Source organism: Chironomus tepperi, unplaced genomic scaffold (genome assembly GCF_022539635.2).
Source record: "Chironomus tepperi strain 1889 unplaced genomic scaffold, CSIRO-AGI_Ctep_v1 contig_34, whole genome shotgun sequence".
NCBI lineage: Eukaryota > Metazoa > Arthropoda > Insecta > Diptera > Chironomidae > Chironomus > Chironomus tepperi.
In genome coordinates, this window is record NW_027226156.1 from 1,542,563 (window position 1) to 1,565,971 (window position 23,409).

The following is a 23,409-nucleotide window of genomic DNA, read 5'->3' on the forward strand; positions in this document are numbered from 1 at the left end:
GATCCTAACCTCAATAAGTTCCAATTTTGGGAATCCTAACCTCAAAATATTCCAATTTTAAAGATCCTAACCTCAAAAATTTCTAACCTCAAAAATGACATCCTAACCCATTTTTATCAACCTTACAGAAAGAAAAATTCGTGAAACTATTGGACCAACTGCACAACTCATTACGTATCGATTTGTCATCATATCGCACAGTCTTCCCAGCATCATATCCCGAAAAGCTTGAAGATCTGAAGTGTGTTGTTGACTTATTGACCAGCATAACATTTTTTCGTATGAAGGTATGGCTTCTTATCCTCAATTAAGAAGAATTACTGATCTAACCTCAATTTTAGGTTCAAGAACTTTCATGTCCACCACGTGCGAGCACAGTCGTTAAGGATTGTGTCAAAGCCTGCCTTAGATCCACCTACCAATTTGTGTTTCAACATTGTTATGAAATTTACAGCAAAGAGTTTCAGGTAAGGTTGATTATAACCTCAAAAAATAATCTAACCTCAAAAAAAAAATTCTAACCTCAAAATTAATTTCCAAATTTTAGGTTGATCCAAACGAAAAGATCGATCCAGATGACCAAGGTCCACGTCTTGATTCACTAGATTTCTGGCATCGTCTCATCGCCTGTCTAGTCTCGGTCATTGAAGAAGACCGTAATGTTTACAGTCCAAAAATGAATCAATTTCCACATGAACTTAATGTCGGTCAATTGTCAGCGTCGACAATATTCTCGTTACTTGCCGTTGACATAAAGTATGCCTTAGAAGAGCACGAACAACATCGATTGTGCGAATCGTCTGCTTACATGAATCTCAATTTTGCCGTTAAACGGTTTTATGTGAAGCATATAAAGGAAGTTCCACCTTATAAAGGATCAGTGCCTGAATATCCTGCCTGGTTTGAGCCGTTTGTCATGCAATGGTTGAATGAAAATGATGAAGTGTCACTTGAATATCTTAAGGGTGCTTACGCTAGGGATAAAAAGGATGGGGTTTGTAGATTTTATTATTTTTTGGAACCTAACCTCACTTTTTGGAAACTAACCTCAATTTTTTTAATTAACCTCAAAATTCAATGCATTTTTGGTTCTTAATCTCAAAATTTGGGTGACCTAACCTCAAAATTAATTATATTTTGGTTTCTTAACCTCAAAATTTTGGAACCTAACCTCAAAATTTTTGGTAACTTAACCTCAAAATTCATTGTTTTTAGTTTTTTAACCTCAAAAATCATTGTTCTTTGGGTTTTTAACCTCAAAATTTTTGAAACCTAACCTCAAAATTTCCAAAACCTAACCTCAAAATAATCTCATACTTTTCAGTTCCAAAGAAGCAGCGAACATTCGTTATTCTCAAACTCAGTAGTCGATGTGTTCACGCAACTTTCGCAATGCTTCGATGTCGTTAGTAAACTTGAATGTCCTGACCCCGACATATGGCGAAGATACATGAAGCGCTTTGCAAAGACAGTCGTTAAGGTTCTACTCTCGTATGTCGAGATCGTGAAAATAGACTTTCCCGAGCAAATGAAGGATGAGAGAATCGTAAGTTGAAAATGAGACTCATTTTGAGGTTATGTTGACTAATTCTGTGTCCATTACAGGCCTGTGTCCTCATGAACAATATTCAACAACTTCGTATTCAGTTGGAGAAAATGTTTGAGCAGATGGGCGGTGAGAAATTGGAAGAAGATGCTGCGAATATATTAAAGGATTTACAACAACAATTAAATAGTATTTTGGACGAATTGGCATTGCAATTTGCAAACAGGTGAGAATATCCATCATTTCCTAACCTCAATTGACAATTCTAACCTCAAAATTCACTTCCTTTACTTACAGCCTTAAGCCATGCATTTCACAAAGCGTACGTGAGTTAGGCGAGCGCTTGTTCAACATTAAAAGTAATGGAGCGCAAGCGAAAGCCGGCTCTACGGAAGCTGATGAAGTGCTTCGTCCATTGATGGACCTTCTCGATGGCTCTCTCACAATGTATGCACAATCCTGCGAAAAGACGGTGCTGAAACGTTTGTTGAAGGAATTATGGAAGATTGTGATCAGAACCATCGAGAAAACCATCGTCTTGCCACCGATCAACGACAAGACGGTAAGTGCTGATTTTTGGCAGATTTTTGACCGACTTTTGACAGATTTTTAGCCGACTTTTGACAGATTTTTAGCCGACTTCTGATCTATTTTGACAAATTTTTAACTGACTTTTGACAAATCTTTAGTCGACTTTTGATAAATTTTTGACAGATTTTTAGCCGATTTTAGATTATTTTTTGACAGATTTTTAGCCGATTTTAGATTAATTTTTGACAGTTTTTTAGCCGACTTTTGATAAATTTTAGACAGATTTTTAGCCGATTTTAAATAAATTTTTGGCAGATTTTTAATAGATTTCTGTCGGATTTATGGCCGATTTTTAGCCGACTTTTGACAGATTTTTAGCCGACTTTTGATTTTTTGAGATTTTTAGCCAACTTTTTGAACTTTAAAGATTTTTGGATGACTTTTGATCGAATTTTTGAAAATTTTAGACTTTTGGGCAAATTTTGACAGATTTTAAGTAAACTTTTGACAGATTTTTAACTGAATTTTAACAAATAGTCAAATTCTGGCAGATTTTTGGCCGAAATTTGACATACTTTTAGCCGACTTTTGACAGATTTTTAACCGACTTTTAAAAATCACGTCTTCGGACCACAAAGTAAAAATTCAAATTCTTATAATTACAGATCATCTTCAAAAATCTCACCGACAATGCCAAAAACATCGCCGCAAACGCCAAAATCGAGGACATGGGTAGATTGTTCAAAACGCATATATCGTCGAAACAAGATGTTAAGAGCACTCTAACTTCCGTGATCGAAGTAAGTACCACCTTAATAGACACTGTTGCACAGTTGACAGGACTTTGGGAGTCTGGACATTCGAGTCCTGCCAACTCTGCACTTTTGTAAGAATTTAAGTTAACCTAACCTCAAAAAAACTATTAATTTTTAGCTTGAGAAGAACCTTTCCTCCTCTCAAACGGCTGTCTTGAATGTGTGCCTCGATACAATTAAACAGTACTTCCATGCCGGTGGGAATGGACTCAAGAAAAACTATCTCGAAAAATCGCCAGAGCTGCAGAGCCTCCGATACGCTCTCAGTTTGTACACACAATCGACTGACGACTTAATAACGACATTTAATACATCACAAGCTGCTATGTTATCACAAAAAGGCGTCGTAAATACCCCAGCACAAGAAGGTGAGTAAATTTAATGACCAAAAATTGAGTTTTTGAGTGGGATTAAAAAAAAACACGAGAAAAACTGACTTTTCTTTCATTTTTTATTTGTTTTCTGATATTCTTTCCCCCCCTACCCCATATAAATGTTCCACTAACCCCCCAAACTGACCCCCGTCTTTTCAAAAAATAAAATTACACAATTTGCAAATTTTTTTTTGCATTACAAAAAATTCTAAAAAAAATCAAAAATCTTAAAATTAAAAATCAGCATCACGTCGACGGTGCCTAGAGCAGGATGAGAATGCTGAAAATACAAATCAGCCACCACCAACAATCAAATTGAGATCAAACAAGGATCTTCTTAGTCAAGGTTTCGTGAAAAATAAGAACAAAAATTATTTTAGTTATTTTTTTTAAATTAGTTTTTAATTCCTTAGATGGAACTAAAGTTTAAACATCAGTTTTTTTTATGCTTGATATGCAAAAATTAATTGAAAAAGATCGGTTTTAAAAGATTTTTTCAAAAAATTTTCTGTTGCTTCAAATTTTGTTAGGAAGTTTTTTTAATTCTGTTTAGAGAAACTTTATTGGTTAATCGTTTTTGGTTTGACTTAAAAAAGCTTCATTAGAGTTCATATTTTTATTATTTTTTAATAACCCATTTAGAGAGTCTAAAGTGTTGAAATGTTGATGAGGATGTGTGTGTCGATGTACACAAAATCTGAGGTTTGGATTCGTACACCCATAATGGACACAAGTGCAAGAATTTTAGTGTTATCCCAAATGTATAATGGATAGTTTTCTCTGTCATCTAGTTTGCCCTATGTTGTCCGTTGAGCTTGTAAAATCGGATGATCAATCAATAATCCAAAAGTCGACTCTGACTTGTTGTCATTATACATTTTAAGGCACTATGACAGAGTCACACTTCTTTTACTGGATTTAGAATCAATTAACCGACTTATACTAATCAGATCAGATTTGAATGACTTGGAATCGACTTCAATATTGGTAGACATTTGATGTCACTAGATACAGTCAGCAGGTTTAGCGTTTCACTAGCAGTGGATTATCCTCAAATTCGGTAGATCCAAGTTCAGGCTTTGGAATATCCTAACATTTTATGAGTTTTCAAAAATACTAGTGATACTTGTAGAGGACACTTACTAATTTTCGTATATTGACTTTTGGGTTCTCAACCTTTGACAAATTTATAGCAATATTGCCTTAATCCGAGTAGTTTTGACTGAGCTTGAATAATTGGCATCTAATGGACCAACAATTCATATATAGAATTGTCACTGCCTGGGTCACATTCTATAAACTAAAAACAAAAATTCAACTTATTAAATTAGTAGACTCAATTTTCTTTAGAAACAATCAAATATACCGAGCAAATCCACTTTAGCAATTTATCCAGGTTCATTCATACTGCAGTCCTGACAACTCTGATCTAAGTAAAGCTAATGAGTTAAATCAAGTTGAGTAAAGTCGATTCTTCATATTCTCGATTTTGAGTCAGTATTTGACGGCATTTTGTCAAACTTAAAGGATCCAAGAGAGTCACAATCCACAAGAACTTGAATTTTTAAATCGAAATTATCACGAAAATCCTCAAGTATCTACAATATTTCGACAATTTATCGACTTTTTTATGGGAGCTTTTTAACCAATTTAGATGACTTTTTATTTACTTTATTAATTTCAATATTTAATTAAAGTTAAAAGCGTTCAAGATAATCAAATCGTCTGCAAAAGTTTATCAATAACTCATTTGATCTTTGTTATTGTTAATCGAAATCACCCAAGCACTAATTTCATAGATCATAGTTAAAAATTTTTCGTACTGTACAAAATCAAAGATGCATTTTCAAATCCAAAAACTGACGAAATTAAAATGTAAAAAAAAAAAATATCCAAATATCGAGTGTGTCTTAATCTGCAGATCATTCACAAACATAAATTACACAAAAAAATACAATGATGATGATGAGCTTGTTGAGGGATATTATTAGAGAAATTGGTCAATCAAATGTCAATTTTTGGGTCTTGAGATTGAAAGCTTTAGTCAAATTATAACTTGATGTCAAGGATGAATTCATCGATGGTCGCAGGGTCGGTGTCTCAATGATTGAGTCTGAAATACTCGGAAATTTACGCTTTTTGGTACTTTGGATTAATCTAAGAATTCGGACATTGTTGGCAAATTTATCAAGGACATAGGCATTTATGTCATTTTGGTCAGAAAGGATGGTACAACAGATTAAAATTGATCAAAGTGTGTTGCTATAAGCAAGCCCTACATTATCTTATACTCTATTCTAAGAGTTGGACCATTTTTGATCAATGGTCTTTAGATCAATCCTAAGTAGTTAAGGCTTTGATTCGGATGATAACCAGAGTTTTTAAATTTGAATTAAAAGAGCTCGATCGGATAGTGGAATGTTGAACATTTTTGTACCAATAGACAGTGTAAACCACAATTTTCCAATTTTATTCAATTTTTGTCTCGCTGTCATAGTTAGTCACAACACTCGGATAGTGCAGGAGAAATTACTGCTGAATTTAGACTCATTACGAGCTAAATTGTATCGAAGACCTAATTCAAGTAGCTCAAAATAGTTCAAAATAGCTCAAAAATGTTCCAAAAAACTCTCAACAAGTTCATCAATCTATGACATAATTTCACAAAAAATCACAATTAATTAAGAAGAAAGCTTCGCTAAAAACATCAAAAATTCTGAAATTTTCATCAATTTTACCAGAAAATTCCAGAATTTTTTCATCTCTTTTTTTCATTAACACATTTTGTTATTAGCATTAAATACATTTTTGCTAGTTTGTATAGTCGCCGTTAGGGCGAAAAAAAAAACTCATTATTTTTTTTAATTCACAATTTTGCCAATTTTATTAATTTCTTGTTGGAATGTTCGATAGAGCAAAAAAGTTTAGAGCGCTAGTTCCAATGCATATCCAACCCAAAATGACATTTTTTTTTTATTTTAATTAAAAAACCATTTTTAGATTCGACAAATGTTGATGACGAAGTTGTAGGTGAAGTGTCTGTACAGGTTGATCTGTTCACACAAGCTGGATCGGGTGAACATAAAGTTACAGTTAAAGGTAAAATATTAAGCTTCACAGACCTTATTATGCACATCCACATCCAATAATTCTAACCTCACAAAACAAAAAAAAATTCCCAATTTTTTTACAGTTATTGCCGCTAATGACTTGAAGTGGGCCAGTCCATCGGGTGTTGTGTTTCGTCCATATGTTGAGATTAATCTTACAGGTCCGCATTTGCAGGACAAGAAGCGTAAAATGGCAACAAAATCAAAGACTAATAATTGGTCGCCAAAATACAATGAGACATTTCATTTGTGAGTATTTTGATGCTTTTTGGACTTCTTTTGGGGTCTAAAACATCCAGAGCTTATACCTGACACTCATATTCGAGGCTAATCCTCGAACTTGACCTGAATATAGAGAACTAATCAAAAATTTCATTTTAGTGCCTTCAATACCGCATCAGAAGAGCAATTGGACTTCTATGAACTTCACATTTGCGTACGTGATTACTGCTTTGCACGTGAAGATCGTCTCGTTGGTGTTGCTGTGTTGCAGCTTAAGGATATTGTTGATCAGGTAAAAAACCTCAAAATTTGACAATTCTAACTTCAAAATTTGACAATTCTAACCTCAAATTTTGACTATTCTAACCTCAAATTTGACAATTCTAACCTCAAAATTTGACAATTCTAACCTCAAAATTTGACAATTCTAACCTCAAAATTTGACAATTCTAACCTCAAATTTTGGCTATTCTAACCTCAAAATAAAAATTCTAACCTCAAAATAAAAATTCTAACCTCAAAAAAATTTCTCAATTTTAGCGCTCATGTGCCCGCTGGCTTCCACTCTTCAAGAGTATTCCAAAAGACGAGACCGGTTGGACAATATTGAGAATCTTATGGCAGCGTAGCAACGACGAAGTTGCAAAGGAATTTGTCAAGCTCAAGTCAGAAATTCGACAGGAGCCATCAGAAAAGGACAAATAAAGAATTTAAGAATCAGCACAAAAAAAAACAAAAAAACCTTAATTTTAACAATGTAAAATAATCTGGTTGTGATACGTCCAAGTGAACACAATAACATTGATTCATACAGACTTAGTGAAGTAAGGCAACAAACTAAAACTAATAAAATCATTAAAGATCGGCACTGTAAACATCAATGCACAATTAACTAATTAAAATAAATTGTGGACAAATTAAGCGTGTGTGGTGTCAATATGGAATAAAAGCTTTCGGATGTAATTTAACACATATGAACAAAAAAATAAATAATCAAGTCAGCAGTGACGGAAATGGAAGTAAAAATTGTAGTTTAAAGAATCACATTTTAAGTACAAGAATATTTAAAATTATGAACAAATACTTAACAGTCTAGTCTGAAAATCCCGAAAAATAATATTGAAATGTTGAATTTTTTTTTAAAAAATTTGAAAATTAAAAAAAAAATTAAAAAATTCAAAAAAATTTCAAATTTTTCTGAAAAAAAATTTAAAATTGTTAAAAAATTGAAATTTTATGGTTTTGAAAATTCAAAAATTAAATTTTTAAAATTTTAAAATTTAAAATTTTAAAAATTAATTTTTTCAATTTTAAAAATTTGAATTTTTCAATTTTAAAAATTTGGAATTTTTCAATTTTAAAAATTTGGAATTTTTAGTTTTAAAAATTTGAAATTTTTGATTTTAAAAATTTAAAATTTTTAAAAATTAAAAATTTTTAATTTTTTATTTATTAAATTTTAATTAACTTTCGAATTTGAAAATTAAAATTTAAAATTTAATTTTTTTTTTTAAAAACTTTAAAATTTAATTTAAAATAATTTACAAACTTGAATTTAATTTTCAAAAAATTCTTGTAAAAACAAAAAAAATAGAATTTTATCCACCAAGAAAAAAAAAAGAAATGAGAAAAAAAAATTGTAAAAATAGCAAAAATAGACCAAAAATGTTGAAAATAAAATTCAAACAAGTAGTTAGAAATTATCAATAAATTAAATAAATTGCGACTAATCCATGTCATTGATGGAATATCAGAAAAATGATAAAGAACACACAAAAACTATGAAAAAAAAATCTTAAAAAATATTTAGATGAGACAAAATTTCTATTTAACATTTTTTAGAAACAAAAAAGAATAAAAAATTTAGAAATTTTTAATTAAAATGTAAATTTGCTTAAACAATTTTACATTCTAATTCCATTTCTAATTCTGCTTTAAAAAGTCAACAAATAAAGTTAAAAAAAAATGTTAAATAGTCTTTAAAAAAAAATTTAACAAAAAAACCGTCTTCAAATTTCTCGAAAAATTTAATTTTTAGGTAAAAAAAAGAGCAAAACTTAATCAATATTTAAAAAAAAATATTTCAAAAAAACCTACAAATTTAAAAAAGTATTAAAAAAAATTTAATCCAATAAAAAAAAAACTGTAAAAAATAAATTTTTTTTGTCTTACCATTCATAAAACAATATCAATAATAGATTTATACACACAATACAGTAATTTCAGACATTAAAAGAAAACAAGAAATTTAGACCAAAATGGAAACATTAAACAATATTCACGCAGAACAGTGTAGAATTTTAGTCAGGGTGGTTTTGAATGAATGGGTGAACTTGAGGGGAGCTAAATTGAGGTTAGGTTAGGAATTTGGGCTTTTTTTGGTGTGCTTTCCATAAAAAAATGGATTTTGGTCACTTAGTCGTCATTTTATTAGAATTCTATATGGAGGGTTAGGGTTTCTTGGCGAAATTATCCTTCTACCCCGGTTCCACACTTAGACCTTCTCACAAGGCTCTCAAATCCGCAACACATGACAAAAAGAAGCTTCAGGATACGTTTTTGACTGCAACACATGATTAGTTAAGGTTTCAATAAATATTAGCGACAATTCAGAATCCTAACCTACAAATTAAGATTCCTAACCTACAAATTAAGATTCCTAACCTACAAATTAAGATTCCTAACCTCAAAATCGAACTTCCAATCAAACTCCAACCCTAATGACACACGGCACCCCTGACTCATCACATTAACAATTGTTTTTTAATTCAATCCCAGGTCAAAAAATTCAGGTTTGTTTTTAAAAACATTTTTTTAAATTATTAATTTTCCAATTTGTTGCTTCCGATTCAGAACTGGAAGTCGACTTGAAAGTTGCTCAATAGCTAATCATGGTCGACTTCCAGTTCTGACTTCCGTTAAATCACAAAAAAATGTTGAAAAAAAATTGCAATATTTTAAGCCCAGCAATGTTTATACTTAAAAATATATATCAAGGGATGGTAACTTGGCTTGATAAACTTACTTAATTTTTATGCATATCAATGGATGGGACATGGACATAGATTGTGACGTAAATGATGGATTTTTTGATGTTAGATTGCAAATTTTACTTCATTTTTCTCTCAAAAAAAATCTCAAAACTTTTTCAGAGAATTTGCAAGCTTTGCGAAGCTTTTTCACGGCACTAGCGTCTGTAAAGTCTCAAATCAAACTTTTTCCCTTCCTTAAATTTCATAAAAAAAGTCATCGTGAATTTTTTTCTATCTTTAAATTTTCATATTTAAAAAACAAAAAATAAAGTTAAATCCCATTTAATCTCGTGGAAAGTTAGCAAAATAAGTGAAAAATAAATAAAAAAAAGAAACATAAATAATTTAATCATAATGCTCGGGACCATGTGCATGCATTAATGTAAAACTGTGTAATTTAAAAAAAAAAACAAATAAATGAAATTCTTTCATGAAGAAAAACTAGAAAGGAAATTGAAATAATAACGGAAATTTTAATTTTTTTTCATATTTTTACAGTTTTTTAACTTTTTTTTTAATTTAAAATTGAAATTTCAATTTTACAAATTTTTGAAAAGTTGTTTTAAATTTTAAATTGAATTTTAATTGCTGAAATTTTAAATTAAAATTTGTGAAATTTTAATTTTATTGGATTTTATAATTGAAATTTTAAAACATAAAATTCAGAATTGAAATTTTAAAATTCAAAATACAAAATTGAAATTTTTAAATTTTTTCATTTAAAAATCAAACTTTTAATTTTAAAAATTATTTTTTATTTTCAAAAAAAAATTGAAAAAAAAATTATTTTATAAATTTTAATTTTTAATATTTTTTCCATTAATTCTTCAAATATTTTTATAAAATAATCTAAAACGTGTAAATTCAAACTAAATACAAAAAATCCGCAAAAAAGCTTGCAAAAAATAGGAAAAAAATTTTAATTTATATCGAATATTAAAAAATATAAAAATGTGGTCGGAAAACTAAAAAAATTCAAATTTTTCATTGTTTTTTATTGTTGAATTTTTCAACTGTCCAAAAAATAAAAATATTGATATTAATCGAATGTTTTTAAAATTCCTCAATAGTTATGAAATATATCAGACGATATTCAAAGTTTAAATTTAACCGAAATATTAAAAAAAAAAAGAAAAAATTATTTCCGATGTTGATTGTTAAAAATGTGGAAAAGTTGTTGAATGTTCTACAATAAGAGATTGAAAATAGGTTTGAAAATGTGTCCTAAATATCCTGAAATCTTTAAAGTTGAAACTGGAAATAGCACATGGCGCTATAGTGGGGAGGGGGGGGGGGGTCTACTGGACAAAAAATCTTTAATTTGACAATCGCCACCCTCGAATCCAATTTAGAGCTAATTTGAATCCAGTTCAACATAGATTCTGACTTTTCAGTGACCCCATGCTATGGTGGATCCACTAGTGCTATCCTAGAGTGGGGATTGGGGTCAACCATGGGTAAATAAATTTCAAAAAATTCAATTTTTTGATTAAATTTTATTAAAAATTTCTGATTTTTAAATCGAAATTTGTCACTTGAATTTGAACTTTTTGGGGTTCTTATGCACCCCACCCTACCCCCAAACTCACAAAAAGACTTACCTAACCTCATTTTAAATCTATCCTTAACTCTCAACATCTGTTAAATCTAAAAACAATTTGATGACAAATCGGTAGCTTTTAAATTTTTGAATAAAATTTCAAGTGCCACTAAAACGTTTTTTCTTATCAAAAAAAAGTAAATAAATGAATAAATTTGTTAAATAAAAAAAAATTGTTGCTTAACTAAATTTTTGAAAAAATTGAAAAACCACTTTTGGGAAATTTCCAAACTTCTTCTTGCGCTTCATAAAAAAAAAAAAAACTTTTGATTTTCATCTTCAAATAAAAAAAATTGCACACAAGAGACAAAGTATTAATGCAATAATTATACAAGATATGAATTAAAAAAAATGAAAAAATTTGTGAAAAATGATTGAAAAAAAAAAATGTTAAAAAATTGAGGAATTTTTGCAATCATTTTTCATAAATAAAGGAAACACAAATACATTCAAACATTTACATTATTCATAATTATTCATTATATACATTTTAATATATTTATATTATTATACATGACCGGAATGGATGAGACACAAAAAATAATAAATAAAATAATGAAAATGTTCACTAAAATTTTGACAAAAAATTTTTTTTTTTGAAATTTTTAATTTTTTTTGAAATTAGTTTTCAAATTAAAATTTTAAAAATATTTGAAAACGTTTTCATGATTTTTTTTAATTTTTGAAATTTTTCAATTTAAAAATTTAATTTTAAATTTTTTAAATTTGAATTTTTAATTTTAAAATTTTTAAAATTTGAAAATTTGAAAATTTTAAAAAAAAATTTAAATTTTTAAATATAATTATTAATTAAAAATTGATTAAAATTTGACTGATTTAAAAAATAATTTAAAACCAACAAAATGTTAAAATAAAAAAAATAAATCCAAGGAAATTGAACTGAAAATGACAAATTTATTTTCAACATAAAACAAAATTCGTTCAAATTTATCAAAAAAATAAAAACTAAATAAAAAATGTGTGAAAAAGTCGCGAATGAAAAGTGAAATAAAAACTGTTTATTAAAATTTTGAATATACATATACATACAAATATCTAATGTTAAGTGTATAAAACTATAAAACCATTAAAATATGACAAAAATTGACAATTGAAATGCTACAAAAAAAAAGTTTTTTTTTCTTCATCTCTCGAAAAAAAAATACAAAAAAAAAATCAAATTTAAGAAAAATATTCGATGAAGAAAAAAAAGTCAACAATTAAATAAATTATATGAAAAAAAAATTATTATGACTATTATTAAGTTTATAAATAAATAAATTAATCATGATAAAGAAAAATACAATGCGATAAATAATTATAAAGAAAATATTGTGAAAAAAAATAACAAATTGTGAATAAATTAATAAAAATAAAAACAACAAAAATATCGAAAATATGAAAAAATATCAAAAAAAATTGAGGCTTTTTTACTGATTTTACTGCTGTTTTTGGCTGATACGGTTTTTATCTTTAGTATCTTTTGGCATTCAGTTGTTTTCAGTAGGTAGAACAATTTTCTTCAATTTGTAGCCAAGTACCTCACAATCCACCTTCTTCCATCCACGTTCTAAGGGATGATGCATGGAACTTCTGAATTTTGAGGGTCACTTAGAATAAGATCAGACTTTTTTAAGACAAAAATCTTCAATTTTTAATGATTTTTTAAGACTGCTTAAATCCGAAATCGCTAGTTAATCCACTGATATGAAGTCATACCCTCAATTTCAGACTCCATAAAATTCTTCAATGTGATACGGTTCTCAGAAGTAGACTTGAATTGTGATCTCAGTCAACTTTACTTGAGGACTTGACTTTTCAATACAAATTTTATAATCTAATATTTCTATTTATAAGTGTCAGTATTTATAATAAAATACTTCGATTCATCATAATCAGCATCAACTACAATCATTTTATTCCTATTTTTTCCATTCAAATGTTCAATCAGGCTGGCTCATTTGATTATTAACTGAGCTACAGTAAAGAAGGAAATATTAAAATTATAAAGTGAATCAAAATTAAAAATGAAAATATTATTGTAAGTTGAATTCTGAGCGACATAAATGAAGAAGGCTCCACCGTGGAGCTTTAAAGGCTACACTAAACCTCTGTTATTGATGCCAAATGGAAGCCGGATCCATGTGAAGGCCAAATGACGTTCATATGACTATCAAAGAGGTTAAGCGGAGCCTCCTTCATTTGTGTCGCTCAAAAATGTCTTTAATTAACCAAAATCACTAAATTCACAAATTTATTCCTTCCTTTAACAGCATTTTCATCTACATGCTTCAATTGACCATCACTACATCAACCTTATCAATTGTTTGTGACTTCAAAACAGCTGAATTTGTATTATTACAAACAAAATATAAATGTGAAGTTAAGAAAGACCTGACAATATCATCCAAAAATTCAACAGAAATCACAAGCATAACTGGATCTCACAAAACCTCAAAATCCAACGACAATGTTGCAGTTTTTAAAGTTCACGACTTTACAGTCAATTACTTTCCAACTGGATTAGAAGTTCATTTTAAGAATCTTGAAGGAATTTCGATAAATAAGTGTAATTTAATGGAAATTCATCAAGCTGACCTCAAGCCACTTCCAAAATTGACCTATTTGGATCTTAGTGACAATAATATTGAAATTATTGCAGCTGAATTGTTCAAATTCAATCAAAATTTGAGGTTAATTTGGCTTAAAAGAAATAAAATCACTCATATTGACTCAAATGTGTTTAATGGACTTAAGGAACTGACAAATCTAAACCTTCGAGGTAATATTTGCACAGATTTGAAAGGAACTGATGCAATTGCTGTCAAAAATGTCATAACAACCTTTAATCACACTTGTAAGAATCAGGAATATTTGAAAATGAAGCACAATGAATCAATTCCTGAAAAAATTGAGCAATTTGGCACAGAAAATGCAAGTTTGGTCAATAATGTCACTGAAATGCCAAAAGACTCTTTATTTGATTCCATTGCAAAGCTAATAACTCAAAAATTTGATGAAAATTTCAACAAAACTCAAAAATTATTCACAGATTTATCAGAAAAAGTTAACAAAATAGAGCAAAACTTGACAGAAACTAAGTATCAAGTGGCTAATCTACTCGAATTCAATTCCATATCCACAAAAACAATAATCAGCATCCTACAAGAAGTTCAAACCATGTCCAACAAATATGAATCACTGATCAACATAACCTCAAAATTTGAATCCATTCTAGAATCTCAAAATAAAGACATAAAAGCATCAAAACTTGAACCAGACTCAAGTCAATGTCTAGGGACGATTAGTGAGGATCTAGAAGAAGTCAAAAGAACATTGAACAAATCCCAAAGAAACATTGAAGATGCTATCCTTAATAATGCTTTAAATGTTACGTCAGAACTTCAAAAACTTAGTCAAGATATTGAAAGAATTGAGAATAAAATCATATCGGATGTGCAGGCTGAATTGAAGGAAGTGAAAAGTGATCTTATGGATGTCAAAATGAGAAGTCAAAGTGAGTCAATTTCAACAACAATCTCGACTATTACTGTAGAAATGAAGAATATTAATGAATCTACATCAGTTCCAACAACATCACAATTCGTCAATAATACTGAGGTTACCGAGGAGGACACAAATTCACCAAATAGTAAAGAATCCACCACAGAAGCTACAAAAAATGAAAACGATTCATCAACTCAACCAATTGACACTAAAGATGACGAAACTACACAGTCATTAAACCTACTTGAAGACACAACGCAAGCAGATGAGAGCAAAGATGACGTAACTACAAAGGAACAAGAAATAGAGCAGACACAATCACCTGACAATGTAGAACCAACAACTCAAGAAGCAGACCAAATGGATGAATCAAGTCTTGCAACTGGATCAACAACACAAACACCAGATCCAGCACAAACAGAAGCAACTGAAAGCACAAATTTGACAACTCAAGACAAAGAATCAGTGACTGAATCAACAACAACGGCAATTGATTCAACAACACAGAATGAACCATCCACACAAGTAAATGAGAATTCAGTTGACAAAGAACCAGACGAACTAGAAGAAACAACAACACAAATAACTGACAAAGAAGAAGGCGAGCCAGAAGAAACAACAACACAATCAGCTGCTAGTAAAGAATCGGCTGAAAATAATGAAAATACACAAAATGAAGCTAATGATGATGATCAATCTGTAACAACACCAAGTGCTGATTTGGAAGATAATTCAACAGTTCAAGACAATACCGAAGATACAGGTTCAATTCCAGAAAGTCCCAAATCTGATGAAATGGAAAGCAACATTGAAGATCCAATAATTCCTGATGAAACTACAATTAAAGCTGAAATAAACAGCACAGAAAAAGTTCCTTTAAATTCTGAGGAAAATGAGGTTTAAGTTTGGTGTATGAGCACTTGGGGGAGGGGGAGAGGGGCAGATGGTAGATGGGGGAGGGTTAGAATCGACCTCCTACCTGGACAAAATTCATCAATTTGCATATTACTAAAGAAATTATTCACTTTTGACCCCAAAAACTCTCAATTTTCCATTTTTCAGTCAGAACCCCCCTCTGAATACGCTCCTGGTCCTTACCTCCTGCTCCTCATGAATTTGGCTACACTGGATACATCTGCTATAATCTTCGTACAACAATAATATGAATCTAACTCATTATGAACCAATTTACACCTTTTTTAACTCAATTATCATCAAATCGAAGCAGATCGACTTTCTTTATTTATCTTGACTGCCTCAAATCAACAGAATTGACATTTTGTGTTGAAGATTTGTGACTTAAAGACGTGAAAAATAATTTTTTAGTCTGAATAAAATTCAAAATAATTTAAAATAGTCAGATTGATGATCTGTGAATATCTGGTGTAATTCCATCAATTTATAAAAGTATCAATCCAGTTCCAACAACTGATAATAAATCCTTAATTGAATAAACTCATTAAATTGATGATTAATTCATTTTTGATCATACTGTGAATTGTAGTGTAAATCTCATTAAATTGTTTGTGTTTATTAAAATACATTGTAAATTGAATCAGAGTCAATAGCCACAATAAAGCTGAACAATCAGAAATTAATTAAGTAATATAATAATAATCAACATGGTTGTGCATAGTTCAGTCGCAAAAGTTCACAGGTGAGTCTCTTTTTGAACAGTATAATGTGTATGAAGGGGTTCGGCTACGTCGTTGTGTTAACGGCAAGACGCGAAGTTGCCTGACGACACTTTGACAGCTCTTCGCGTACTCTACAGCTTGCCATAGTTGTAACGGCTCCAATTGACCCATTTTACGACAAATAATGTGATTCGCTATATTGAGCTGCTCTGCTTGTTGATAATAGAGTTGGCAGGGTTCCATTTTGGATTCAGACTCTAATGAAGCCCAATTGAAGTTCATTGGATTCAAATTTCCAGAGTCCTGCCAACTCTGGTTGATGGCTTGATATTCAAAGCAACTTGTCCGATTGTATTCAGTCATTTACTGTCCTCTACAATGAGTAGCAGCTAATGACTCTTCCCACCACCTGATTATAAGCAATGTTCTTCATCACTTGCTACAATTGCCTTATTAACTTTGCCTAAAACTGAATTTTCAAACTCTAATTTCAGAATGTGTTCTTTGGAACGCTTCTTATGCTGTATGGAATTGGAACCAGGAGCAATATTTTTGGGATGGTAACAGACTTTATAGCTTATGGTCGATTTCGATAACATTCAATTCCTCTTGCGCTTTCCAGGTTCTCATTCATCAAGAACTTCCTCACAATGATCGCTGCTTTCATTGTCATTTTAATCAGAATCTTCGTTCCATGTCCACAAATAGTCGAATGGCTAAACTACCTTAAATTTGAGGCAGAACTTGAGAAGTGCATCCATTACACTGAAGAAGGCTGTAAGTTAATAGCAATTAGAGTCCAAAAACCAATAAAATACCGAATCCATTCCAGATGTTTCCATCACTGCCTTCTGTATAATCGTCTTGTACATTGGATTGACTTATATTTCATATAAATTTGTTGCAGCAACAAAAACTGTGAGTAAATTTACATTATAAATTATCATAAATGAATTTTGAAGTTCACATGATTGATTGACAATTTATTTGCGATACAAATTAGACTTTAAGTCAGCATGTGGAGATGCTGAAAAGTAAAAAAAATTCACGTAGTATTTTGTTTAAATATGTTTATTTGGATAGAATATTTGAACATTAAATAACTCTGCTGGGGGGTTGGTTGCAAAGGTGGAGTTAAAATGTTAAGGCATGGGAAGGAGGATGGGTTTGACTCCCGCTGGTGTACCCCTTAGTGTAGTCATCCTGCCCCAGAGAGGTATCAACTTTTAAATCATGAACATTCCTAGAAAATTGAAATTGACCCCCCAATCCACTCCTACCCTACATACTCTTCTGATTGCGCCCCGGGTAGGTTGGACTGATGATAGTGCAGAACTGGATTAGGTATTGAATTGACAACTTTGACAGAAATGATTGAATTGACGATTTATAATGACGCTGGATAATTGTCACAATTTTAGGTAATTTTATACTGTTTTGTGCTTAGCCGAGACACATGAGAGGATTTCTTTCTAGAATGTTTACAGAACTATTAGGAAGATGGCGCTGATTACTCATTTTATGCAAGAATATGCTTACTAGTTGGGTTGAGGCGAGTGTTAGCTCATTTGGTTCTATTCTTGACTTTCTTGACGGATCAATGGGGAGGGGGAGTGGACTGACTTCAGCCATGCGTCTCTAAAACACATGATTTACAGTTCTTAGCAGAAACTAACTAAAAATCAACCTTTTCCTCTTTTATTTCCCAGAGAAAACACAAAGAAGTCATCCCATTCATGACCTATCTAGCCTTCATGACAATCACATCCTTCCTATTCATCATAAAATGGACGACATCATCAATCATCTTTGGAATATTAACTGGATTATTTTATGGATACTTCCTGCTCTGTGTTGGTGCCATGTATGAGATATTTTTACATGAACATAATCAAAAGCAGCGTGCTGTTAACTACTTTATTGAAAATCAAGAGGATTATAATTATAGAGGTCCAACATCTGACACATCAGATGGAATTAGTACGAGAAGTGAGGCTGGAAGTAGGAAGTTGAGCTGTTGAGTATATTCTTGAGGTGTAGATATTGACAAGGAAGTGTTATTTAATAAAATATGTAAATTTATTCAAAATTATTGAATTTCGTGATGAAATTTGGGTAACTGGACACTGGAGAGTGTCAGGTGACCCCGATTCGAGCTTATTTGAATCAAATTCTTCAATTTTTTAGCAGTTTTGAGTCGAAAATCCCAAAAACTCCCAAATTCCCTTATCTCCTCTCCCTTCCTTCATCCTACCCTACTCCACCTTCCTCTTACCACTTCCTTTACCCACCCTCCATCCAGTTAACCGACACACCTTCCCCTTCAACCACCTATACATCTGAATCCCTTTCCATATCCCATAAATCACAACAGCAATGAAGAAGTAAATGTCAATGAATATTTTCTGATAATATGGAACCAACCGACCTGGATAGTCTAAATGCTTAGCACCTTTGTTTCTGATAACAAACTCAACATGCCATACTGCCATGTCCCTCAATCTTGGTCGATCAGATGCGAATTTTTCTAATTTTCTAGCATTTTCTTTGTATGTTTTGTGGTTGTTGAGGACATGCTGCATTGTGCCCAACAGAGTTGATTGATTTAATGCTGATATGTCGATGACTTTTGCGACTTTTCTCTCGACCATCATGTGAGCATTGACAATCTGCTCATGTGTAAGTGGAACTAGAATCATTGGGATGTGATTCTTGAGCATGACTTCAATTTCACGATAGTCAGCTGTGGATATTGTAAGTTTTATGTTCGGATGTCCGATTATTTTGGAAAGTTCGATGTTTTTGGTTGTGAAGAACTTTCCAGTTGATGGATTTTGCAGGTTTGATGGTAAAATTGAGGAATTTTGAATGTTCAGAACAACTGACTGCTTTAGTTCCGATAAAACATTCATAAAAACCTGCATTTCATCAATATTAAGTCCATCAACATTAAAGACAACAACTCCATCCTCAGAACTGTCCATAAACTTCCTCAAGCCTTCATCAGTCACTTCCTGAACAGAATCAACATAAGTAAATCCAATTTGAATAGTTTTAGGCACCAATGGACGAACATTGCCGAATGCTGGATGAGTAAAGATGAATAAGAAGTTCAAACGTTCCAAAAGTTGCTGGCAAGTGAAATTGAGGCTGGGATATTCGTGGATTAAAGATCTTTTGAGGATCACACAATGATGCAGACCGCCAATGAACTTCCAAAAATGATAAGACATGAATGAGTTAAATTTTTGATAAAGAGACAGCCTTGCATGTCTGTATCCGAGTGCATGAGTCTCTGGATGTATTAATGGATTGACTTCGTTGCCAAAATGGTCGTTGATGAAATTTAGCGGTTCCGTCTGACTTAAATAAATTACAGGAATGTCTTGAATTTCAGCTATTGCTAACAATTGACAAATTACACAGTCGATGATAAGCAAGTCAAACTTTGTCTCAATTTTCATAATTTTTTTGATTTCAGGATGCTTTATATGCTCGATGCTGAGTCTATAGTGCAAATTAGTCAAGTCTTGATAAATTTCCAGCCAATTTTTGTGTGAATTCCTTTCAATTTTCGATAAAGTTAGTGTTTTGAAGTTGAATTCTTGAATATTTTCATGATTTATGTCAAATTTGTTGGATGTGAAGATTGTGATCGTATGGCCATGTGATGCAAGGTCATCTGCTAGTCTTGCTGCTATTTTCTGATGAGTTAGGTACGGTTGTTGTGAAATTATTAAGATTTTTGATGAATCAATTATAATTGTAAGTATTTTGATGATTAAAATGATTAGGATGATTGAGGAAGCAGCCATGATCTTGCAATTTTAGGAATTTTAAACATACACGACTGCCTAGCTGCCACAATTACACCAGACTGTGTATAAATTTAAATTTTTCAGTCTCAATTTTTTTGTTTTTAAATAGGCAACAAATACAGCTGTAGTCAACATTCAGTGAGCTTCCAGTTGAACTGTTTAAACATAAAATATTGTCACACATGTTTATAAGTGATGAGAAATGACGTAAGGACTTATGGATTCATTCACTTATTACGTTACATCAAAATACTAATTTTTAGACCCTACTCCTCCCTCTTCGACTATTTTACCATTTTTGGCTCGAGATACATTAGAAATATGAAGAATTCTGTCCAAAAGTATGAAGCTGGGGTGAAAGCATCATGTATTCCATATCTCACAGATAGCATATTCCCTAAAGACCCTATCATCCTCCTCTTGCTCCCCCTTGAGCACAGCTGTATAAACTATGATACACCCAATTAAGTATTAAGACACATGAGACAGACACTGACAAATATCGACGAATTCCTTAAATCACAAAACAAGTTTCTAAATAAAAAACACTTAAGTTCTTTAATGGATTTCAATATTTGCCGTGAGAAAGTTCTTAATTGTCTTACAAAGGGTTATAAATACTGGATTGAAGTATCATGACAGCGTCATTAGGTAAAAGTGAATTATGTAAGGAAGTTTTGGTTGAAAGGCTAGAAAAGTTTAGAAAATTAGTGAATTTTGTGGTTGAAGTTCTCAACTTTTGAGGATTATTTGAAGATTGTGCCTGAAATTGACTTAATAAGCTACAACTACTGACCATTTGCATCATCTGAGCGAATTTGAATCAACTCATTACAAGCTATCTTGAATCTAATCCTATAGCCTACAATCTAGCATGAAACTGACCGGATTCTTCTCCCGTGACAATTTTCCATCCCTAAAAATGGAACTAGACCTAAACATTCTCATTACAGTCCTAAAATTCTTCAAAATTTTCGGATTTCTACCTTATTCATATGACAATTTCCATGAAAATGGCAAAGTTCGTCTACAAAAAGTCTACGTGATACTTGTCATGACTTTCCTACTCTTTTATTGGTTCATCCTGATTGGAAATTTCTTTGAAAATGATTTGTCATCGGACAAGCTGACAAGCATCTCAAATTGGATTCAATTGCTTGTTAATGCATGGACATTGAGCATTATTTTGGTATTTCCATTTACACGGGCGTCAACCATGGACGAGATACTTAAATGTATTGAAAAATTTGAATGTCGTGCATCTCAGATGTCAATTGATGTCAATAAGACCAAAATGAATGGAATTGTCTTAGTCAGCATATTTTATTTTGTTACCTTTGTGCTGTACATGGGTGGATATGAAGTCTTTGTGATCCTGATTCATCACAGACTCACTTCCTTCATATACTGGACTGTAACATTCTTACCGACTGTCGTGTCACTTGCTGCGCTGTGCTTTTCATTCTGCATGCTGATCCTCATCTTTTATCGGATCAAAATTACCATAAAAATCCTCAAAAATGAAGCTTTGTGCTTCCAAAATTTCCCACAAGTCATGAAAGTGACGGATGTCAAGTCATTCTGTGTCGAGCAAAGCATCCGTTCCAATATGCCGTCAATTTTTCATCTTTATCAGGAAATCCTCGACTTGAGATTGGCATTGGAAAAATTTCTCGGACCAATTTTTTTGTCAGCCTTTACATCCATTTTTGTCATCACAACAACTCAAATTTATCATTGCTATACGCTGATTGTGACTAAAAAGGATTCACATTTGGGATTTTCGTTGTGGGCTGTTGGACTGTGTGTTAACATTATTGCAATTAATGTGTCGGCAACGATTGGATTGACAACTTTATGTGAGATGATTGCTAGTATGGTAAGTTGTTTAGGTGAACTGTGACAAGTTTTATGATTAAAGGTAGTGGTAGGCAGCCTTTTTATGTCATGGTAAATTTTGGTGGTAAGTCAAGACTGAAATCACAGACAAAATGTGGTTCGTGGGATTTTTAAGCATTTTTTGGTGGCACACAGGTTGCCCATCACTGATTTAAGGGCTTTGGGATTGTTGATTGGTATACTTAGATCAGTGATGAGCCACTTGTGTGTTGAAGCACATTGGTGAGTCACGATAAATCTCAAATTGGCCGCAACTGCAGCTTTATCGGCTTTGAGCTCCAATTTCAAGTTCCTGCATACCAGAGGAGACAGGACTCCGAGAATTGGATTCCATTGGACTCCATATGGACTCTAAAGTCAATGTACATTAGAGACGAAATTACACACATATTTACAGCACCATTATATATTCCCAAGACTCAATCAAGTCAATAACAGTTAAAATGCATTTACTTTCCATGAATAATTTAATATCCATTAAGTAATTCTTGTTATTTCTATAAAATTTTGTCACCTGCTTCTTCACTGCTTATTACTTTCTACCACACCTTCTTATTTTCATTCACAGTCCAACACTTGCATTCGATTGATTGCCAAGATGCGTCTAAATGGATCGAAGTATTTTACATCAAATGAGATTCAAAAGATGACGGAAGTTTTTCAACTGTCTAATACAGACATAACATTTTCAGCTATGGGATTCTTTAAAGTTAATTATCGAATGGTCTGTGGGGTAAGTTAAGTGTAGAATTTGAAGTTGGGTCAGATTTTGTATGAGATTTGAGTGGATTTTTTTATACAAAATTTGAGTCGATTTCGAGTTCTGGCTGAATTGTCTTTTAAAAAGATCTAAATTTTCTAATATTGCTTTTAGATGATCAACTCAATCACAACATACTTAATCATATATATTCAATTTTATGCACTTTATGCTAATGACAGTGGATCAGTTTTTCATAATAAATTTGGAAATTAAGTGATAATTTATTCAATATTATGTTGGATGGACCCAAGTATAAAGCTCAAATGACCACAATTTGGGGACGTCTCTGGAATAGGGCCTTGATCCCATTGGGTTCAGGATGTATTTTTGGAATTTGCTTGATTAACATTGATGTTTTTTTGTATTCATGTAGATTTAACTGATATGCACAATTTTTGCAACATTTTTCAAAATAAAACCAAGCATTTGATGTATTTTGACAACTTGCTTATTTCACTGGCCATACAGATCTATTGTGATCCATGGACCGCATGCCAATCCTCAATATTTTGACAAAAATTCAATAAAAAAATAAAAAAAAATTATTCAATTCCA

General features: G+C 31.5%; 5 protein-coding genes across 15 annotated transcripts in view; 4 read left to right on the plus strand and 1 right to left on the minus strand.

Annotated features, from left to right (window-relative positions):
- The window catches only part of unc-13, a 115,878-nt gene extending 108,174 nt beyond the window's left edge, over positions 1-7,704 (plus strand). For 10 of the 11 annotated variants that reach the window (XM_070646719.1, XM_070646727.1, XM_070646734.1 and 7 more), the window contains 13 exons: positions 129-287; positions 342-467; positions 548-994; positions 1,325-1,546; positions 1,606-1,772; positions 1,844-2,108; positions 2,743-2,877; positions 3,011-3,260; positions 3,511-3,612; positions 6,267-6,365; positions 6,460-6,625; positions 6,758-6,890; positions 7,139-7,704. In XM_070646719.1, coding sequence (XP_070502820.1) covers positions 129-287; positions 342-467; positions 548-994; positions 1,325-1,546; positions 1,606-1,772; positions 1,844-2,108; positions 2,743-2,877; positions 3,011-3,260; positions 3,511-3,612; positions 6,267-6,365; positions 6,460-6,625; positions 6,758-6,890; positions 7,139-7,303 — 2,436 coding nt within the window. In that variant the 3' untranslated portion in view covers positions 7,304-7,704. The remainder of the gene's footprint in view (positions 1-128; positions 288-341; positions 468-547; positions 995-1,324; positions 1,547-1,605; positions 1,773-1,843; positions 2,109-2,742; positions 2,878-3,010; positions 3,261-3,510; positions 3,613-6,266; positions 6,366-6,459; positions 6,626-6,757; positions 6,891-7,138) is intronic. The other variant, XM_070646753.1, reaches the window with a different exon arrangement.
- Positions 7,705-13,516: 5,812 nt separating this feature from the next.
- On the plus strand, positions 13,517-15,640 carry LOC139097952 (putative leucine-rich repeat-containing protein DDB_G0290503). The gene has a single exon (XM_070649989.1). The coding sequence runs from the start codon at positions 13,517-13,519 to the stop codon at positions 15,638-15,640; it is 2,124 nt and encodes a 707-aa protein (XP_070506090.1).
- Positions 15,641-16,030: 390 nt separating this feature from the next.
- On the plus strand, positions 16,031-18,466 carry LOC139096421 (uncharacterized). Its single transcript, XM_070648128.1, has 5 exons — positions 16,031-16,394; positions 16,869-16,934; positions 16,997-17,151; positions 17,207-17,292; positions 18,084-18,466. Exons 1-5 carry the CDS (start codon positions 16,360-16,362, stop codon positions 18,393-18,395), a joined length of 654 nt encoding a protein of 217 aa, XP_070504229.1. The 5' UTR covers positions 16,031-16,359; the 3' UTR covers positions 18,396-18,466.
- Positions 18,430-20,239, minus strand: LOC139096411 (UDP-glucosyltransferase 2-like). Its single transcript, XM_070648116.1, has one exon. It carries the CDS (start codon positions 20,187-20,189, stop codon positions 18,630-18,632), a length of 1,560 nt encoding a protein of 519 aa, XP_070504217.1. The 5' UTR covers positions 20,190-20,239; the 3' UTR covers positions 18,430-18,629.
- Positions 20,240-21,114: 875 nt separating this feature from the next.
- LOC139097956 (putative gustatory receptor 28b) lies at positions 21,115-23,248 on the plus strand. The gene is made up of 3 exons (XM_070650003.1): positions 21,115-22,071; positions 22,660-22,824; positions 22,966-23,248. Exons 1-3 carry the CDS (start codon positions 21,115-21,117, stop codon positions 23,065-23,067), a joined length of 1,224 nt encoding a protein of 407 aa, XP_070506104.1. The 3' UTR covers positions 23,068-23,248.
- The last annotated feature ends 161 nt before the right edge of the window (positions 23,249-23,409 follow it).